This window comes from Pan troglodytes, chromosome 1, assembly GCF_028858775.2.
Source record: "Pan troglodytes isolate AG18354 chromosome 1, NHGRI_mPanTro3-v2.0_pri, whole genome shotgun sequence".
NCBI classification, from domain to species: domain Eukaryota; kingdom Metazoa; phylum Chordata; class Mammalia; order Primates; family Hominidae; genus Pan; species Pan troglodytes.
The window spans coordinates 118,771,011-118,791,883 of record NC_072398.2 but is presented as its reverse complement, the minus strand read 5'-3'; the positions used below and the strand labels follow the sequence as shown (position 1 = coordinate 118,791,883).

At 38.6% G+C, this 20,873-nt stretch overlaps 1 protein-coding gene across 2 annotated transcripts in view; it reads left to right on the top strand.

Moving 5' to 3' along the window:
- The window catches only part of CTTNBP2NL (CTTNBP2 N-terminal like), a 65,113-nt gene that overhangs the window by 7,048 nt on the left and 37,192 nt on the right, over nt 1-20,873 (top strand). For both annotated transcript variants that reach the window (XM_513635.6, XM_001158090.6), the window contains exons 2-3: nt 9,416-9,539; nt 13,357-13,464. In XM_513635.6, coding sequence (XP_513635.1) covers nt 13,366-13,464 — 99 coding nt within the window. In that variant the 5' untranslated portion in view covers nt 9,416-9,539; nt 13,357-13,365. The remainder of the gene's footprint in view (nt 1-9,415; nt 9,540-13,356; nt 13,465-20,873) is intronic.

Genomic DNA, 20,873 nt, shown 5'->3' with positions numbered 1-20,873 from the left:
GTCCTTAAATTGAGGGCACAGAATAAATTTCCTTAAAAGGCTCTATCCCCAAAGACTTCTTCACTTCTAAACCCTTAGCCATCACCACACTAACAGACTCTTAACACGTTCCTCTTGGGGGTCAAATAACTTCTCATTCAGCCTGTCTCGTATCACAGTCATCATTTCCCCAGTAAACCCAGTTCCATTTCTGACATCCCTGTTTTTGCTAATGGTATCATCATTCTAGTCACCCAGTCTCAAAACCTCAGCTGATCTGGGATTATTTCCCCTCTTACCTCCCTAAATGAAAATCCGTCATTTACTGTAAGTAAATTCTTAAATAACTAAGTAAATTCTTTTTAATGTCTCTTTTGTCAGTCTCTTCCATTCTTATTGCTACCATCCTAGTTCATACATTTTTGCCTCATACCTATGCTGTTAAATTTTTTTCCTGACTACTCTTTCTGTTTCCATTTTCTCTTCAGTCAAGTCAGCCCTGTACTGTAAGCATTAACTTTCCTAAAACTATGCTTTTGTTATGATTTTCACCAGGTTAAAAATGTTGAGTGGCTTCCCATTTTCTAAAAGGTAAAGTCCAGTTGTGTTGGCTGAGATTGAAAGTGCTGTACATTTCTTTCCAACCAGCATTTTTTCAGTATCTGTTTGAACCGGAGACTGCTAGTGCTAAGTGTGATCAAGTTGAATAGACAGTAGTTGTTCAGATGAGTTCAGAGTCTTGTGAGACAGAAGACAGATATGTAAACAGATGAATTGATGTAATAGAATGTGATAACTGCTCTTGAATTACGAATGTAGATACATATCCATTATGCATTTAATTTAATGTAAAAAAATAGCTGTGATATTTTCAGGAAACCCATTTCTCAGTCATCACAAGTTAAAGTTGTGACTTGATTAAAACCTGTTAAAATTCAGTGGAAGCAAAGGTATGCGTTTACCTGTATGCTAAAGGCACAAAAAACTAATCTAAGCAGAAGGCTGGCCTTTTCTTTTCCCAAGTATTGTGCAGATACAATTGGCTTGAACATGTCTCTAAACTGACTTTCCCAGGAACTGGCCAGGCCATCTCTTTCTTTTTGGTGCAGATCAACCTGCCAGAAGTCAGAAGTAAACTTGTTTTGGTTTGTAAATTAGACACGTGAATGATAGACAATGATGACCCATTGGAAAAGGAAAACTTCATTATCCTTGCAGATGAAACCAAAAAGTATGCTCTTTAAGGATGAGAAATGAGAAGCTGACCAGTCACTAACTCATTTAAACCATGCAGCCTCCTGTTACAGTATGTATTGTTATGTCCATTTTATAGCTAAAGAACTGAAGTTCAAAGGTTAAATGGATCAAAGAGCAAGTGGCAGAGCCAGGATGCAAACTCAGCTCTGTCAGATTCCAAAATCCATGTGCTTTCCACTATAACACACTGTCTCCCAGCAGAATTACTGTCCCTGAAGAACCATAGAACAACAATTGCCAGGCTTGTTGTTGGAAATATTCAACTGATACTCAATTGTTAAACTTTTTTTATGTCAGTTATCTGTCTTAGAAGACAAAACAACATCACGAGTTTTATTTCTGCTAGAGGATTATTTGAAGTTTTTTTTGCAGTTCAGATAAAGTCAGGTTATGGGCATCGCTAAAACACAGATTCCTTAACTGTTTGATGGTTAATCCTTCATACCATACTCTGGAGTTTCTCCCCAGTGTGGAATCTTAGTGGAATCAATGACGTCATCATCCTACATTAGCATTTGAAGGGTTTGCATTCCAGGCTGCCTCTAGAATTGTGGCCCATGAATCATCTTACTGAAAATAATCAATCTACATGTTATTGTTCCCTTGTGGTATTTTACAAGTTATGGTGGCATTATTTCAGAAAAGCAAAAATTTAGGGGACTGATGGACAGATAGACAATAGAGACGGTCAGATACATATTTGATTGAAATCATGTTACAATTTCATTTAAATGAAATAAAGCTATCTAACAAATTATGTAGAAATGATTCAGCCGGGTGCAGTGGCTCATGCCTGTAACTCCAGCACTTTGGGAGGCTGAGGTGGGCGGGTCACCTGAGGTCAGGAGTGCCAGACCAGCTTGACCAAAATGGAGGAACCCCGTCTCTACTAAAAATACAAAATTAGCCAGGCATGGTGGCACAAGCCTGTAATCCCAGCTACTTGGGAGTCTGAGGCAGGAGAATCTCTTGAACCAGGAGGCGGAGGTTGCGGTGAGCCGAGGTTGCGCCATTGCACTCCAGGCTGGGCAACAAGAGCAAAACTCCATCTCAAAAAACAACAAACAAAAAAAATGTAATGATTCAGTTTCCTGGTAATAATATTCTGATGTTAAAAGACATATCTTTTTTAAAATGTTCAATGATAAAAAATTTATTAATATAAAAGTTGTTATTCATTTTCATTAACATCCATTCCAGTAGCTTAACTAATGTAGTTCTAGTTTGGCCTTGTCTCAGATGAGAATACCTGAGATGGTGTAAACAGATATCCAGGTAGACAGACCTTTTGTTCTTGTTTTGAGACAGAGTCTCCCAGGCTGTAGTGCAGTGGTGCAATCTCAGCTCACTGCAACCTCCACCTCCCGGGTTCAAGCGATTCTCTTTCCTCAGCCACCTGAGAAGCTGGGATCACAGGTGTGCGCCACCACGCCTGGCTAATTTTTGTATTTTTAGTAGAGATGGGGTTTCACCATGTTGGCCAGGCTGGTCTTGAACTCTTTATCTCAGGTGATCTGCCTGCCTCGGCATTCCAAAGTGCTGGGATTACATGCGTGAGCCGCTGCACCCAGCCCAGACCTGTTTTTAATAGCTTTGCACTAATGTTCTCATTTGAGGGAAGAGATATCTGAATGTTTGTTTATGGGCATAAGGCTACTTCCTTCTTTTCTTCAGTATACATATAAATCTTGCTGACATCATATATGAGAGACAGAGAAAGAGACAGATGTGTACACACACACACTTACACATTCACACTCACAGAGAGATATAGCAGAGTTGCATGAGTCTTAGAACTAAACAAAATAAAAACCTGATACCTATTACGTTGTCCCAGAAAGCGAATTAAACTGGATCTTAAAAAGACATGTATGCGGCCGGGCGCAGTGGCTCACGCCTGTAATCCCAGCACTTTGGGAGGCCAAGGCAGGTGGATCACGAGGTCAGGGGTTTGAGACCAGCCTGACCAACATGGTGAAACCCTGTCTCTACTAAAAATAGAAAAATTAGCTGGGCGTGGTGGTGGGCACCTGTAATCCCAGCTACTCAGGAGGCTGAGGCAGGAGAATTGCTTGAACCTGGGAGGCGGAGGTTGCAGTGAGCCGAGATCGCGCCATTGCACTCCAGCCTGGGTGACAAAGCGAGACTCCGTCTCAAAAAAAAAAAAAACATGTGCTAGACCTAGTTCTATTTAACTGTATTCACATTAACAACTCTGGCCTCAGTACTCATCTGTAGAATGAGAGTGCTGAATTAGATTATTGCTGAGGCTCCTTCCAGCTTTGTGAATCGTTGTTTAGCTGAGGTTTTTCCACCATACAGTTCCTAAGGCTGATAAAATGAGAGGATCAGATGTAAGCAGTGGTTACCAAGGGAGTCTCTGGAGTCAATTTACCTGGGTTCACATCCCATTTCTACCACATACTAGCTGTGAGGCTTTGAGCAAGTTTTTTAGCCTCTATGCCTCAGGTTTCTCATCTGTTAAATGAGGAGGATGATGATAATGATGAATTTGTTGGGGATGGTTATAGCATATCACCTAAGGTTGTTGTGAAGACTGAATTAGTTAATACCTGTACATGTCAAGTACTTAGAACACTGTCTGGCATACATTAATGTTTAGCTCCATAGATGTTTAGCTTTTTTTCATTATTACTATTATTGTTTAAATTCTTCTTAGAAAACTGCTATAGAACTCTGAAGTGGTGGTGATTATTGCTGATAGTATATCATAATTAATTTCTCTATTAAGCATAGATCCAGATAATCTGGTAACCTGGAATCTGCTTTAATGTAAATAGAGCACTATGTATTTGAATAGAGTACTACAGTGTTATAAATGTTGACCCTAAAAAATACTAGCTTAATTATAGAGCTGATCTCTTGAGGCCTGCTTCAAAGTCTATGCTGGCAGTATTGAATAAACAAGCATCTTGATCCCTTGGCACCATTGTAATTTCTTTGTAAGTGCACTATTCATATTATATTTCAGGATAACTCAAAACATCTTTCCTCGTGGGATCCTGAAATTGATTTTCTCTAAAAATGTTCCCAAACCATTCTGTTTTATATAATGCTGTCTATAATGTGGCTGGGAAAAAACAGACTGATAAGGCAAAATAAGGCATTCTGAGAAATACTGTGTTGTAGTGCTGTCATGGTAAGAGGAAGGCTTAGATCCCCCTTACCTACAATTCAATTAGATCCAGTTGTTCTAATCATCTGTCAAAGTAGTAAGTGGTTAACATGTTGTGTGAGTTTGCTAGGGCTGCTATAACAAAGTACCACAGATGGGGTGGCTTAAAAAATAGAAATTTATTTTTTCACAATTCTGGAGCCTAGAAGTCTGAGATCAATGTGCGGGCAAGATTGGTTTCTTCTGAGGCGTCTCTCCTTGGCTTATAAAGATGGCTGTCTTCACATTGTCTTAACTCTGACCCGTCTATATCTCTATTTCCTCTTCTTATAAAATACCAGTCATATTGGATTAGAGCCCACCCTAATGACCTCATTTTAACTTAATTATCTCCTTAGAGATCCTGTTTCCAAAATCAGTCACATTTTGAGGTACTGGGGCTTAGGACTTCAACATATGAATTTTGGGAGGTACAAGTCAGCCTGTGTTATGTGTATTTAACACATGTATTATAGTAATCCAAATATTCCAGTAATATCTTTCACCTTCATCTGAGAGAAGCTTGATTTGAGATATATACTGTTTAATATTGGAATTGAATAAAATGAGATCAGTTATTATACCTTGATTTTAGAACTTTTGTAAATAGTAACAAAAACGGCTTTCTTTTTTCTTTCTTTTTTTTTTTTTTTTTTTTTTTTTGAGACAGAGTCTCGCTGTATTGCCCGGGCTGGAGTGCAGTGACGTAATCTTGCCTCACTGCAACCTCCACCACCCGGGCTCACGCAATTCTCCTGCCTCAGCCTACCAAGTAGCTGGGACTACAGGCACACATGCCACCATGCCTGGCTAATTTTTGCATTTTTTGTAGGGACAGGATTTTGCCATGTTGTCCAGGCTGGTCTCAAACTTCTGAGCTCAGGTGATTTGCCGGCCTCAGCCTCCCAAAGTGTTGGGATTACAGGTGTGAGCCACGCCCTTCAAAAACAGCTTTCTTTAAAAAATGTACAAAAGATCTGCTTTCTTAATCAGAAAATTACTTTCTTTCTTTTTTTTTTAATTTTTTTTTTTGTTTTGTTTTGCTGTTGCCCAGGCTGGCCTTGAGCGCCTGGCCTCAATTGATCCTCCTGCTTTGGCCTCCCAAAGTGCTGAGATTACAGGCATATGCCACTGCACCCAGCCAGAAAATTATTTTCTAGTGGCACATTGACATGTTTTACTTCCTAGCCTAACCCTTAAATGCCAAAGAGGAATGAAAGGGACCATTTAGAATGCTGTCACTCTTTTATCCCAAATGAATAAATAATCCTTCTGAAAAATTAGAATCTTAAATCTTTTGAGATAGTCAAGGTAGTGTGTCAACACCTTCTACCTCCGATATGAGGTTGTTTTGTATACATTTTAATTTTTTTTTAAGGAGCAACCCTATTAACTGAAGCTTTGAATGCATTTTTTAAAATAGCAGTGCATTTCTGTTCATATTCAGATTTAGTATTTGTAAATGTGGCAAGTTTCTTTTTTATTATTATTTCATGTACACTGGGTTTTTAAGAAAAGTACATGATCTAGTGGGAAACTATCAAAAACACCCATTTCACGTGTCCATCTTGGCTCTTTGAGTTTTAAGAATTTACTGGCCTCCTATATTTTGGCTTGGCTTATATGTATTGAAAGAGTATTTACGGGCCGGGCGTGGTGGCTCACACCTATAATCCCAGCACTTTGGGAGGCTGAGGTGAGCGAATCACTTGAGGTCAGGAGTTCAAGACCAGCCTGGCCAACATGGTGAGACCCCCGTCTCTACTAAAAATATAAAAACTAGCCAGGCGTGGTAGCACGCACCTGTAGTCCCAGCTACTTAGGAGGCTGAGGCAGGAGAATTGCTTAAACTGCGGAGGCAGAGGTTGCAGTGAGCCAAGGTTGTGCCACTGCACTCCAGCCTGGGCAACCAAGCGAGACTCTGTCTCAAAAAAAAAAAAAAAAAAAAAAAAAAGGAGTCTTTACATAATTGGAGTCAATTTCCTTTATAACTTTGCTCGCTAATCACTAATCACTTTGCTCACCAATACTAAAAACTCACTGAATGACCTTAATCTGAGTCATTTGTAGTCCAAATATAAATTTCTTAAATTTGGTAGCTGAGTATAAATTTCTTAAGTTCGATATCTGAGTATATAATTAAAAAGTGATTTTTATCCAGCGTTGCAAGAATGCTCTCCTAGGTAAAATTACTGATTAAAAAAATTAATCCAGTTGATTTATTTAAATAGATCTATATAGATTTTTTTTGAGGCATTTCTATGTCAGGAGCTATCTAAGCCTCATCTAAAAATGTTGTTTTCCTACCTTATGTGGAAAAACCTACCACCTGGAAAGAAATAAAGCCTCAGTTCTATGTAGATATGCTCACACCCAGATAATAGACAGACAAACATCTTGCTTGTACTCCACCCTGCCCTGCCCTGTCCTGCCCTGTCCTACTGCTTACATGGCTATAGAAGCTGTTTAGGGTGTTTCTTTTTCCGCCATTCAGTCTCTATATGGTAAAATGGCAGCAGCAATGCTTGTTATCTTATAGAATTAAGTCAGAATTTCAGAGCAGAAACTGGGACTTCTTCAAGAAAGAAGAAGCATAACCGAAACCAGAATAAGTGGAGCTCGGATAGTATCCAGAGAGGGGAAAATATCAGAATAAAATGAGCAGAGCCACACCAACATACTTCTAGGCAAAATCAGTACTACAGTTAAGGAGGCACAGTGGGGTAGTTGGGGGGATGCAGTTTTTGATACCCATAACTTCTGACTGTTGGCACAAGAAAGTTCATCTAGAAAAGACTCATGCTGTCCTGGCTATTGGGCTAAGATTTCATGGTGGGATGAAACCTGTGAATAGACCAAATGGTATGCTGGGCAGGCTCATTTGAAATCACTTATTGATAACATAAAAATAAGTGTAGGCCGGGCACGGAGGCTCACACCTGTAATCCCAGCACTTTGGGAGGCCAAGGTGGGGGGATCACCTGAGGTCAGGAGTTTGAGACCAGCCTGACCAACATGGAGAAACCCCATCTCTACTAAAAATATAAAATCAGCTAGGCATGGTGGCGCATGCCTATAATCTCAGCTACTCAGAAGGCTGAGGTGGGAGAATAGCTTGAACCCGGGAGGCAAAGGCTGCGGTGATCAAGATCGTGCCATTGCACTCCAGCCTGGGCAATGAGAGCGAAACTCCATCTCAAAAAAAAAAAAAAAAAAAGTGTTATACTTAGCCCTTAAATGGGTTTATTTTTCCAGGCTATTAAAATATCTTTTTTAAAAATAAATATCTTTATCTTTTTTATTGTATATATTTATATGTGTATTTTTTATTGAGAAAACTATAAAGCTTAATATAGCTATAGCTGGCTATGCCACAGTGTATGATAATGTATCCAGACAATTTGTCTACAAGTGGTTTTTATTTCAGATTTATAGACTGTAGCATTCCTTAGAAATATGTATGTCTAAACTCTAAGGAAAGTTGGGTCTTGGAAGGAATTAGCTGAGCATTTAGTTGAAATGATCTTGCCCTTCAGAGTTACTGATGATGAAAATGACAAGTGACAGCTTACTTAGAAGATAAGTAGGGAATGAATCCATAGACTTAGAAATATCTGTGTCTAAACTCTAAGGTAATTCGGGTCTTGGAAGGAATGAGCTGAGCATCTAGTTGAACTGATCTTGTCCTTCAGAGTCACTGATGATGAAGATGACAAGTGACAGCTTACTTAGAAAATAAGTAGGGAGTGAGTCTATAGACACCATGTGGCATACCAAAAATCTGTCAGTTTTTCTGATAATGAATATGGGGCTAGAAATACCCTTTTTCTGAATATCCTTGGCCACATAATTCTGCCCATATATTGGGCAGAAATTGCTGGAATAGCTTATGCAGTGGTTTGTGTATATGTTGTTGGGTCTATATTCTTGACTGTATAACAAATTCATACTTCCTGTCCTAACTTGAGAGATCTGTAATTAGTTTAATTACTGATTCTTGTTTTAATGAAGCAACCAAGGACTTACTGCAGCATTATTTCTTCCTTTGACACTGTCCCCATTTGACTGTTAGGTTTCAGCAACTCAAATGGGCTTTCAGACTTAGTGCCTTAAAATAAAAGGCAAAGATTACATTTTATCAAATAAAATTTAAAGCCTATCATTTTTATTAAAATTTGCTGGGTCTAATACACTGTTAGGAAATCATAAACAAAAAATTACATATAATTTAACATTTAACATCTGATCATAAATGTGAAAAATATATACAGCTATAGCTGTCTATACCACAGTGTATGATAATGTATCCACACAATTTGTCTACAAGTGGTTATTTCAGATTTATAGACTGTGGGGATGTGTATCAGCCTTTATAGACAAAGTCGAGATGCTAAGAGGCTGATTTGTTTGTTTATGGATTGTTGGGAGGTGAGGAGATGAGAATTTTCCTTATATGAATTTGGCAGTTTAAAAATTTCCGTTGTAATTATGATTTTTTTTTTTTTTTTTTTGAGATGGAGTCTTGCTCTGTCGCCCAGGCTGGAGTGCAGTGGCACAATCTCGGCTCACTACAAGCTCCACCTCCTGGGTTCACGCCATTCTCCTGCCTTAGCCTCGTGAGTAGCTGGGACCACAGGCACCTGCCACCACGCCCGGCTAAATCTAAGTGCATTGTGCTTAAGTCATGGTGATTCAAGCAAATAGGTTTTTGTCATTTCAGGAAGAGAAAAGTCAGAAGTTAAAATGGCAGTGGACATCTTAAAGTAGAAAAGATCTCAAAAGCCTCTACCTTCCCTTATTTTAGTTGCAAAAGGGAAGTCAGATTCCTGGTATTTTTCATATATTATTCAACTTAAACTTGAAGAACTGGCTATTTTCTTCTTTCTTGTCATTATCAACCTACAGCTGTCAGACCTCATCAGCGATGACAGTTGACATTAATGGGATTTACCAAGTTGTTTATAGTATAATCACATGAACAATAAATTTCTCCTTATTTTGCAGCATTGGACACATTTCCACCATGCTAATGGCATTTTAAATATATTTGGCAATTTTCCCAATTTTTTACTGAAGAAAACTGTAAGTTTATACTTGAGGACTGAAGTGTGACTCTGCCGATTATCAGGTCAGTATCACCCCTACCTCCAAGAATATCACTGCTATCCTAAAATCTAATGCAGTTTTACTGTCATTCTTTTATATTTCAGGCAAAAATTTATTGCAGTGTCTATATATTGAGATTACATTCAAATGCATAGAACAGAAGGAACTGTTAAATGTTAATACTTATAAATGGTGGTTATTGGAATATGCAAAAACAGATCTGTTGGTTCTTACATTACACAGCAGTGGCCTTTCTTTCCTCCTGTGTAATATTTATATTGTGTTCATGTAGACACTAAGCTGAGTTGGTACCTTTTTTTTTTTTTGACACAGAGTCTCACTGTGTCAACCAGGCTAGAGTACAGTGGCGTGATTTCGGCTCACTGCCATCTCCACCTCCCAGGTTCAAGCGATTCTCCTGCCTCAGCCTCCCTCCCGAGTAGCTGGGACTACAGGTGTGCACCACCACGTCTGGCTAATTTTTTTGTATTTTAAGTAGAGACAGGGTTTCACCATGTTGGCCAGGCTGGTCTTAAACTCCTGACCTCAAGTGATCCTCCCACCTCCACCTCCCAAAGTGCTGGGATGGGATTACAGGTGTGGGTAACCATGCCTAGCCGAGTTGGGACATATTAGTGAAATGTTCCAGTTATTAACATTTGTGTGCAGAAGTGATTTATAAACACAGAGATAATAAAAGAATTCTTCTTTGTCATTGACAAGGAATAGAACCTTTTCTTGCCTAGGCTGGACTGTTTTGTAATTAAAGTGACTCTGAAGACTGTTTTAATTTTACTCTTTTATAAGGATGTATATTTATCATAACAGATCAAAGACTTTTTGTTTCATTTTACATATCGAACACTTTAAGTACAATATAATTTAGTTCTTTGTATATGTACCTCTTATTTTTATTTTATTAGAATCTAACAAATAATACTTGATTTTTACTTAGAAGCTTAAACTAGAACCAAGAAGGACTTCCCAATTGCAAAAGGGCAACTGAAGTTATTTCCGAGGTCATCGATCTTGGCTGTCTGCAGTTTTTGATAGTGCCTTTCTTAAATTCTTTTGAAAAATGAGACAGGATAATAGTTACTAATAATGAAACCAGGTATCAGCAATGTGGTAAGATGTTCTACATTTATTAACTTAATCTTCATAGCAGCCCTATGAGTTAAATATCATCATCCCCCTTTCACAGATTAGAAAACGGAGTCAGATAACTTGCCCAGTCACACAACTAGGAAGATGCAGATGTGGCATCTGACTACCAAGCTACATGTTCTTTCCAATATAACCTCTAATAAAGTGTAGCTTTATTAGGTTTGTTAGAATTTTTTTGTTTAGTTTTGTTTTAGTTTTTATTTTTATTTTTAGAATAAATGTTATCAGATATATCCCTGATACTAAAGTGAACATCATTTACTAGTTGCTGAAATTCACTTGTTAGAAAATAGAGGCTGGGCGTGGTGGCTCACACCTTTAATCTCAGCACTTTGGGAGGCCGAGGCGGGCGGATCACCTGAGGTCAGGAGTTGGAGACCAGCTTGGCCAACATGGTAAAACCCCATCTCTACTAAAAATACAAAAATTAGCTGGGCATGGTGGCATGTGCCTGTAATCCCAGCTACTTGGGAGGCTGAGGCAGGAGAATCGCTGGAACCCGGGAGGCGGAGGTTGCAGTGAGCCAAGACTGCACCATTGCTCTCCAGCCTGGGCAACAAGAGCAAAACTCTGTCTCAAAAAAATAAATAAATAAAAAGAAAAAGAAAAAAAGGCCAGGTGTGGTGGCTCACACCTGTAATCCTAGCACTTTGGGAGACTGAGGTGGGCGGATCACCTGAGGTCAGGAGTTCAAGACCAGCCTTGCCAACATGGTGAAACCCCGTCTCTACTAAAATACAAAAATTAGCCAGGCATGATGGTGGTTGCCTGTAATCCCAGCTACTCAGAGGCTGAGACTGGAGAAGTACTTGAACCTGGGAGACGGTGGTTGCAGTGAGCCGAAATCACCCCACTGCATTCCAGCCTGGGCAACTGAGTGAGACTCCATCTCAAAAAAAGAAAATTAGCAGTTAGAGCTGAGGTTACATCGAAGATGTTTTACTGTGCTTTAAAAGACTTGGACAGCATGTCCTGGAACACAATCTAACAACAAAGTGAAGTATGCATTTTATACATGTTCACTTAAAAGCAGTAGCTCTGGAAGGAATCAATTCTTTTTTTGTGTGCCCCCCAAAATTAAAAAGAGTGATAAATTACTGGAGGATGTGTGAACTGGTCATGTTGTGATTCACTTTCCATAAGAGTGGCAATTTGAAAATAAAAAGTGGAGAGAGAAATATTTGTTCTACTTTGGAAATTATAAAATATATCTTACCATACACACTGGTCAGAAGGCTAAGATTGTACGGCAGTCTAACTTGTATCTTTATGTGGTTTGTGAGAATTAGTGTTGTAGAAAGGATTGAGTTTGTGTCATGCAATTTGCCATTTAACATACTTTGGAACATGCAGATTCTCAGAGAAATGTGAACTTACCAAGTCAGATAAATTCAGTTTTTGGTAGCCTAGCCAATTAAGATGTTTAAACAGGCCTGGCACAGTGGCTCATGCCTGTAATCCCAGCACTTTGAAGGCTAAGGTGGGAGGATCACTTGAGTCCAGGAGTTTGAGTCCAGTCTGGGCAACACAGGGAGACCCCATTTCTACAAACAATAAAAAATAAATTAACCAGGCGTGGCGGCGTGTATCAGTGATCCTAGCTACTTGGGAGGCTGAGGCGGGAGAATCGCTTGAGCCCAGGAGGTTGAGGCTGCAGTGAGCCGTGTTTGCACCACTACACTCCAGCCTGGGTGACAGAGCAAGACCCTGTCTTAAAACAAAAAAAAATAAAAAAAGATGTTTAAACACTATACTTTGAGAATTCATTTAAAAGTAGGTTTGCATATAGTTGAATTAAGTCTATTTTACTATATAAGATATAAATATTGTGTTAGCTATTGTCTGTGAAAGCAGACAATTTAAAAGAAAAATTTCTCCCATACTCCCACCAAACATTATCTCTTTTCCCAAATTTTATTTTAACCAATTGAAGAGGGATATCAGAATGTTTTATATACAGTTTTGGAAATTGGTTATCTAAAACTGGGAAATCTTTTGATGGTCTATCAATTTTTCAGAGAAATAGTATTCATTATAACACAATTTTACCTGAAAAATCAGTGGCTAATTCTTGTTTGGTTTTTTTTTTTGAGACAGAGTCTCACTCTGTCGCCCAGGCTGGAGTACAGTGGCGTGGTCTCGGCTCACTGCAATCTTTGCCTCCCGCGTTCAAGTGATTCCCCTGCCTCAGCCTCCCGAGTAGCTGGGACTACAGGCGTGCCCCACCATGCCCGGCTAATGTTTTGTATTTCAGTAGAGACGGGGTTTTACCATGTTGGCCAGGATGGTCTCGATCTCCTGACTTCGCGGTCCGCCCACCTCAGCCTCTCAAAGTGCTGGGATTACAGGCATGAGCCACTGCGCCCAGCCCTAGCGGCTAATTCTTTCTGAGATTTCCTAGGATATTTGTTTGTAAACATGTCTGGAGGAAATATGATGAAAAATTGATCTTTGTGAGTGGTAGTGAAATCAATAATTAAAGTGAATTTTACTTTCTGTTGTTGCTCAATTTGTGATTAACATCAGAAAACATATTTCTATTTAATTTCAACTATTTCCTTTATTAAGGCATTTGATACTATAATTGCTCTTATCTCTCACTTTATTTTTTCTTTAATTGTATCAAATTAACTATGTCTTTGGAGATTGTCTGATTGTTACCTTTGTTTCAGGCTTTCAAGATGAATCTGGAAAAACTCAGCAAGCCTGAACTCCTGACACTATTTAGTATTCTTGAAGGAGAGCTTGAAGCAAGGGACCTTGTTATAGAAGCCTTAAAGGTATGTTAAAAGAAAAAAAAAAAGAGGTCATCATACATTTTGAAAGTCATTCATTAGTTTTAATTTATTTAACTAAGGTATTTCTGCAGTTTCCATTGAAATTAAATGGAGGACATACTGATACTTGCTATAGGTAGCCACCTACATTGTGTGTTATTAGGGACACTGGTGAAACCTTTCTGTTTTCAAAATAGTTCCCTTAGTTTCTCGATCTGATGTCTAGACCTTGAACTTCATTCTTTTTTTTTTTTTTTTTGAGACAGAGTGTCACTCTGTCGCCAGGCTGGAGTGCAGTGGCGCTATCTCGGCTCACTGCAACTTCTGCCTCCTGCATTCAAGTTCCTGCCCCAGCCTCCTGAGTAGCTGGGACTACAGGCGCACACCACCATGCCCAGCTAATTTTTGTATTTTTAGTAGAGACAGGGTTTCACCATGTTGGCCAGGATGGTCTTGATCTCTTGACCTGGTGATCCGCCCCCGCTTAGCCTCCCAAAGTGCTGAAATTACAGGTGTGAGCCACCGCGCCCGGCAGAATTTCATTCTTTTAGTTTAGTGGCCTTTAGCTGTTTTTGAACGCTGACCCCTTTGAGACTTGATAAGAGCAACTTCCTAATAAATGTATATACATCCATATATCAAAATTTGAAATATAATATCTGGGAGATCAAGGATCCCATGAAAACATCCACAGATTCCCTGGACCCCAGATTAAGAATTCTTACTTTTGGTAGTTTTAGCCCATTTCTAATTGTCACTGCTAATTGCCTGTTGTTATTCTCACTTCTTTGCCCCATTTATCATCTGTCTCAATCCCTTCATAATTAGGATAGGAGTGGAGGTAACAGCTGCCTCTAATGGAAAAATCAGAGGATGACCTCGTTTTCTCTTTTATAGTTTTACCAAGATAACCTGTCTGCTTTTCAGCCTTAGAAACTGTACAAACCTGTAGTGCTTTATGTGTCTATTTACTAATCACTGTATCCTCAGCACCCAGCATAGTGCCAGGCATGTAGATGCTCAGTAAATGTTTGTTGAACAAATGAAATGATTGTACCATTGTGGTGTGTTACTTTAAAAGATTACTATAATACTTCTAAGTGGATGTTGTGAATTACTAAATTTTAAAGCCTCTTCTTATGTACTCTGCAGCACATACTGCCTGCTGGTTTTAATGTTAACAGATGCTTAGATGCTTTTTGCACATGTTTTCCTAAAATATATTTTTTTCTTCATGAATCCAATTTTGGTTACTATAGGCAGTTCTGATAAGTTGAGAGAGAAGCTTGAGAAGCAAGAGCTAAAATTAAGGGAGCATTTTGATATAAGATACCATTCAGAATCAGGCACAAGTGTTGTATTTAGTCTGCATATGGTCTGTAGGTGATAAAATTATTCTGAGGCTTAACTCTGTGCAGTTTAGGTGAAATGAATAGCTTCACCAGAAGTGACATATCTTTAAACAATCTATTGTTAGATAAAATAGGGGGCAGCTGGGATTAAAATTGTTTCAATCGTTTGAGAAAAGTAACTGCCATAGCATTCTTTAAACTGAAGTATCATTTTATTTATGGAGTTTTGGGGGGTTTTTTGTTGTTATTTGTTTTGGTTCTCCAATGTATCAGGATTTTACTGCATTAGTTGTATCGTTTTTGCTTAACAATAAACACCTGTTGGACTTTATGAACTACTATGGCAACTTACCAATTTTCTTCCTTTTAATATTGGTTCTTAATTGATGCTTAGTGGGTTGAAAAGGTTTTGGTCTTTGTTCTAAATAGCTATGATTTGTTTTTCTTTTCTGTTTTGTCTCCAGTAAAAAAAGCTTATCTTTTTATTTTCTCCCTAGCTTCAAAATAGATTTTTGTCTGGACATAAAATCTATTCTTTAATCTTATATCTCTAAACAAAACCATATGGCTTACTGTCACTTCTTTGGCAAGGCTTGAGTTTCTTTCAGGATATGTTGTAAAGTTCCCATAGGCTGTAAGTTGACCTTACCTATAGAGTTAGAATTGTAAAAGAGCTACATTCCTGTTCCAAAATTTCTGCAAAGTGCCAGATTGCAGCTATACTCTTCTAGAGCCCCCCATAATTATGTTCTTTTTCTTCCCAGAATCCTCCTCACTCACTCTCTATTGCAGCCAAGACATGTTTGGCATAGAACCAGGGAAAGCCAATAGAAAATAATGTAACACATTATTCAGTGTCTTGTATATTTCAAATCTAATTGTTACGGAGGGGACCTATACTATATTTGGTCCTAATTAAATTTTATTTAAAGTGGTTTTCTGTTTTAGAAGGAATCATGTCAGAAAAAAAAAAACTTTATGAACGTCTTTCCCTTTTATTACTTTAATTTCATGAATAAGAACACCAAAGGAATACCCTCTACAATGAAAGCAAATTACATTGCTCATGAACTGTCTGGGGGAAGCAGAGAGTGGAACCACATAGTTCAGCAGGAAAGCCTCAGTTCATTAATTCCAAGCAAATCTAGTAAATGGCTTCCTACCATAGGCTGTGATTGCTTCAGAGGAGAATAAAGGAAGGTTAATCAATGGCCATTTTTAAAAATCTGAAAAATAGATTTGACTGCTAATAAAATTTAGATTAAATAGTTTATTTCTGAATATTCCACATCGGGTATATTACATCTGCACATCTTAGATCTGATGCAAAGCCACACTAAATGGCTTCTGTGACTAAATAGAATCCACCTTGCATTTATTGGTATTGCTTTATTTTAAAGCATTCTTTAAATCATCTATACAATGATAAATGGTGAAATATTACAGCTTTCATGTGCGATTAACTTAAGGAGTCTTGAATTCGTTTCCACTGATGCCTCAATCATAAAATAGGTATATCCTCTTTTAAAACCGAGGATAGAACTTTGTTGTGTTTGGCCAAATGCTGTTGCAAAATCCCCCAAGCAAGAAGATTTACAGGCAAAAATGTTGTAGACATGACAAAGTTAGAAGTATATTTAGAGTATGAGATTATGTAATACATCATTCTATAGGTTTAACTGTTGTGAGTTTTTTCAGCCACAAAGGGTTAAAATGAAAAAATCAAAATGTTATGTCTTTGTTGAAACAAATAATTTACTTTCACTGAAAATATTATTGAAAAAATAATCATAAGGATCTAATGACAGTGCCAAAATATAGAAAACAAAAGTTACCATGGAAGGTGCTGTGGCTTAAGAACATTACAGCTATGATCATATAGTGGTTAGTACTCTGTGTTGTGCCTGCAGCAACCTCAGTTTGTATCCAAGTTGTGGCACCAAAAATTAAAAAAAAAATAACAATGCAAGTTCACTATAAGTCCATAGCCTAACATCTGCCTTTGGTCACGGCCTTGTACTTATTATGGAAGCAGATTATTATAAAGACTGGTCTGAAATGAAAAACGTAAAATTGAACTTAGCAATCACCAAACATACTAATAAGCCTGTGAAGAGAGTTTGCATTTTTTTAAAAAATCAGATATTAGCTTGCTTGATAACAGATCTTTGAAAGTCTTAAACAGACTCAAGTTGAAACATTCTCTGGCACCCGTAAGCCTGGACCTAACAATTCTTTGGCCAAAAATGATCCCATTTTAATAGATGGTTTTTAGGACGAGCTTTTAAGATTGGGATGGGTGGTTTCGATCATTGATAAAGATCACATGAACACATGAACATAAGCTATAACTGACAGAAGTCCAATTTCTGTCTAGTTCCCAACTGGGATATTAGGGTGGGAGCAGAACTTTATTTAGGTTACTGAGTTATAAGGTTTTTATATTTACAGTATTCATAACCTTTATTATAAAACGTTAATGAATTAATCAGTGACCATTTGTGGCCACATTTTAATATGTTTTTTAGAGTTGGAGTGGCTTTTTTTTTTTTTTGAGATGAAGTCTCGCTCTGTTGCCCAGGCTGGAGTGCAATAGCATGATTTCAGCTCACTGCAGCCTCCGCCTCCTGAGTTCAAGTGATTCTCCTGTCTCAGCCTCCGAGTAGCTGGGATTACAGGCGTGCGCCACCACACCCAGCTAATTTTTTAATACTTTTATAGAGATGGGGTTTTACCGTATTGGCCAGGCTGGTCTTGAACTCCTGACTCCTGATCTACCCACCTCAGCCTCCCAAAGTGCTGGGATTACATGCGTGAGCCACCACACTCAGCCTGGAGTGGCTATTTTTATTCCTATGCTCTGTTTCTTTTTCGGAGACAGTCTTACTCTGTCGCCTAGGCTAGAGTGCAGTGGCTGGAGTGAGCAGCTCACTGCAGCCTCAACCTGCTGGACTTTAGTAATTCTCCCACCTCAGCCTCCTGAGTAACTGGGACTACAGGGGCATGCCACTATACCTGGCTAAGTTTTGTATTTTCTGTAGAGACAGGGTTTTGCCATGTTACCCAGGCTGGTTTTGAACTCCTGCTCAAGCAGTTCTGCTGTCCCAGCCTCCCAAAGTGCTGGGATTACAGGCATGAGCCACCGTGCCGGCCTATTCCTGCTCTCTCTGAGTAAAGTTTATACATGGATTCCTGGTTTTTCAAAAAAGAAACATAAAGATAATTACTAGGCACTCTTCAAAACCATCAACCAGAACATTCAATTAAGTGTAGCTGTTAGGAATGTGAGCTTTCAAGTGAGACAGACTTTAGGGTTTGAGCTCTGCCACTCAATTGTAGTGTGATCTTAGATCAATTATTTTACCTTGTAAGTTTTATTGGTAAAATGTTATGGTTATTACGAGGACCAAATGAGATAGCAAATGCTAATTGAAGTGCTCAGTGCTCATTTACTGTTGGTTATTATTATTAGAACAGAGGTTCAAAGTCCATCCATCCATTTAGGAACAAAGATACATTCCATAAAGCAAGAAATACTAATAAGGCCAGGCACTGTGGCTTATGCCTATTAATCCCAGCACTTTGGGAGGCCGAGGCAGGAGGCATTACGTTGCCAAGGCTAGACTCGGACTCCTAGCCTGAAGTGCTAAGAGTTTGAGTCTAGCCTTGGCAACATAATGAGACCCCCATTTCTTTTCTTTTTTTTTTTTTTTTTTTTTGAGACGGAGTTGCCCAGGCTGGAGTGCAGTGGCACAATCTCGGCTCACTGCAACCTCCGCCTCCCGGGTTCAAGCGATTCTCCTGCCTCAGCCTCCCGAGTAGCTGGGACTGCAGGTGTGCGCCACCACGCCCGGCTAGTTTTTTTGTATTTTTAGTAGAGATGGGGTTTCACCATGTTGGCCAGGCTGGTCTTGAACTCCTGACCTCGTAATCCACCTGCCTCGGCCTCCCAAAGTGCTGGGATTACAGGCATGAGCCACTGTGCCCGGCAAGACCCCCATTTCTACAAAAAAAAAAAAGGAGAAGAAGAAAGAAATACTGATAATATGCTGTCCTTCGTAAGGAAAATGACAGTTCTTCTCAATTAAATCTTTGTTGTTATTAGTGGCACTTGGACATTATCTTGTTTTTCTTATGGGAATTGACAGTTTTGAGGTGATCCATTCCCATCCACACACCCAAAAGCATGTATTTTGAGACAGCAAAGGTTAAGGGTGTACTCTGGTGCATGGAACAGATGTTTTAATTCCTTCTCTTTATAATGAAAACAGGAAATACAGGGATAATGCAGAAGCCTTCGTAGTAGATTTTTTTTCATTGATTTGTTTATTATTCCATTGTTTGATGCAGCTTATTTTGTTTTTTTAAAACAGCTTTATTGAAGTATAATTGACATGATAAACTGTATTATTTGATATGTGCATACTGATGTTTTGATATGTGTTTCCCCAAGAAACCATTATCACAATCAAGATAACAAACATATCCATTGCTCCCCAAAATTTTTATGCCCCTTAGTGACCTCTCCTGCTCAACTTTCCCCACTACTCTCTGCCCCTTACCCCAAACCACTGATCTGCTTTCTGTCATCAGAAATTATTTACATTTTCTGAAATTTTATATAAGTGGAATCATACGGAATATACTCTATTTTTTCCTGGCTTCTTTCACTCAGCATAATTACTTTGAGATTTATTCATGTTGTTGTGTATATTGATAGCTCATTTCTTCTTTGTTACTTAATAGTGTTGGCATTATATGTATATACCACGGTTTTGTTTTATCCACTTATCTGTTGATAAATATTTGTATTGTTTCTAATTTGGGACTTTATAATTAAAGTTGCTGTGAACATTCATGTACAAGGCTTTGTGTGGATATATGCTTTCATTTCTTTTGAATAAAAGCTAGAAATTGAATGGCTATATCATATGATAGATGTGTATTTAATTTTTAAGAATCTGCCCAAGTGTTTTGCAAAGCGATTGTACCATTTTACATTCCACAGATATATCCAGTTGCTGCACATCCTCACCAAACTTGGTATAGCCAATCTTTTTCATTTTAGCCATCCTTATAGGTGTGTAATATCTCATTATAGTTACAATTTGCATATTATTGTTGGCTGATGTTAAGTATCATTTCATGTGCTTATTTGCTAATTTGCTCTCTGTATTATGTTTTTTTGTTTGTTTTTGTATTTTTTAATTTTAGAGATGGGATCTCACTTTGTTGCCCAAGCTGGAGTACAGTGGTGTAATCATGGCTCACTGCAGCCTCAACCTCTTGGGCTCCAGCAATCCTCCAGCCTCAGCCTCCCCAGTAGCTGGAACTACAGGCACACACCACCATGCCTGGCTAATTTTTAAAATTTTTAGTAGAAATGAGGTCTCACCATGTTGCTCAGGCTGGTCTCAAACTCCTCACCCTAAACGATCTTCCCACCTTGGCTTCCCAAAGTGTTGGGATTGTAGGCATAGTCACCAACCTGGCCTGTGTTGTTTTCTTTGGTGCATGCAGTATCTGTTAAAATCTTTTGCCCATTTTTTTTTAAGTTATTTGTTTTCTCATTATTTAGTTTTGAGAGTTTCTTATATATCTGGATGCAAGTCCTTTATCAAATATATGCCTTGCAAATATTTTCTCCCAGTCTGTGACTTATTTCATTCTCTTAACTCTATTTTTTTTACAGTTAAGATACTTAACTGTTATAGTTAATAATGTATTGTATACTTCAAAAATCACTGAGAGTAGATTTTAAATGTTCTCACTACACAAAAATGATAAGTATGTAAGATCATACATATGTTAATTAGCTCGATTTTGCCGTTCCACAGTGTATACATATTTCAAAACATCATGTGGCACACTATAAATATTTCCAATTTTTGGCCGGGCGCGGTGGCTCACGCCTGTAATCCCAGCACTTTGGGAGGCCGAGGCGGGCGGATCACGAGGTCAGGAGATCGAGACCATCCTAGCTAACACGGTGAAACCCCTTCTCTACTAAAAATAGAAAAAATTAGCCGGGCGTGGTGGCGGGCGCCTGTAGTCCCAGCT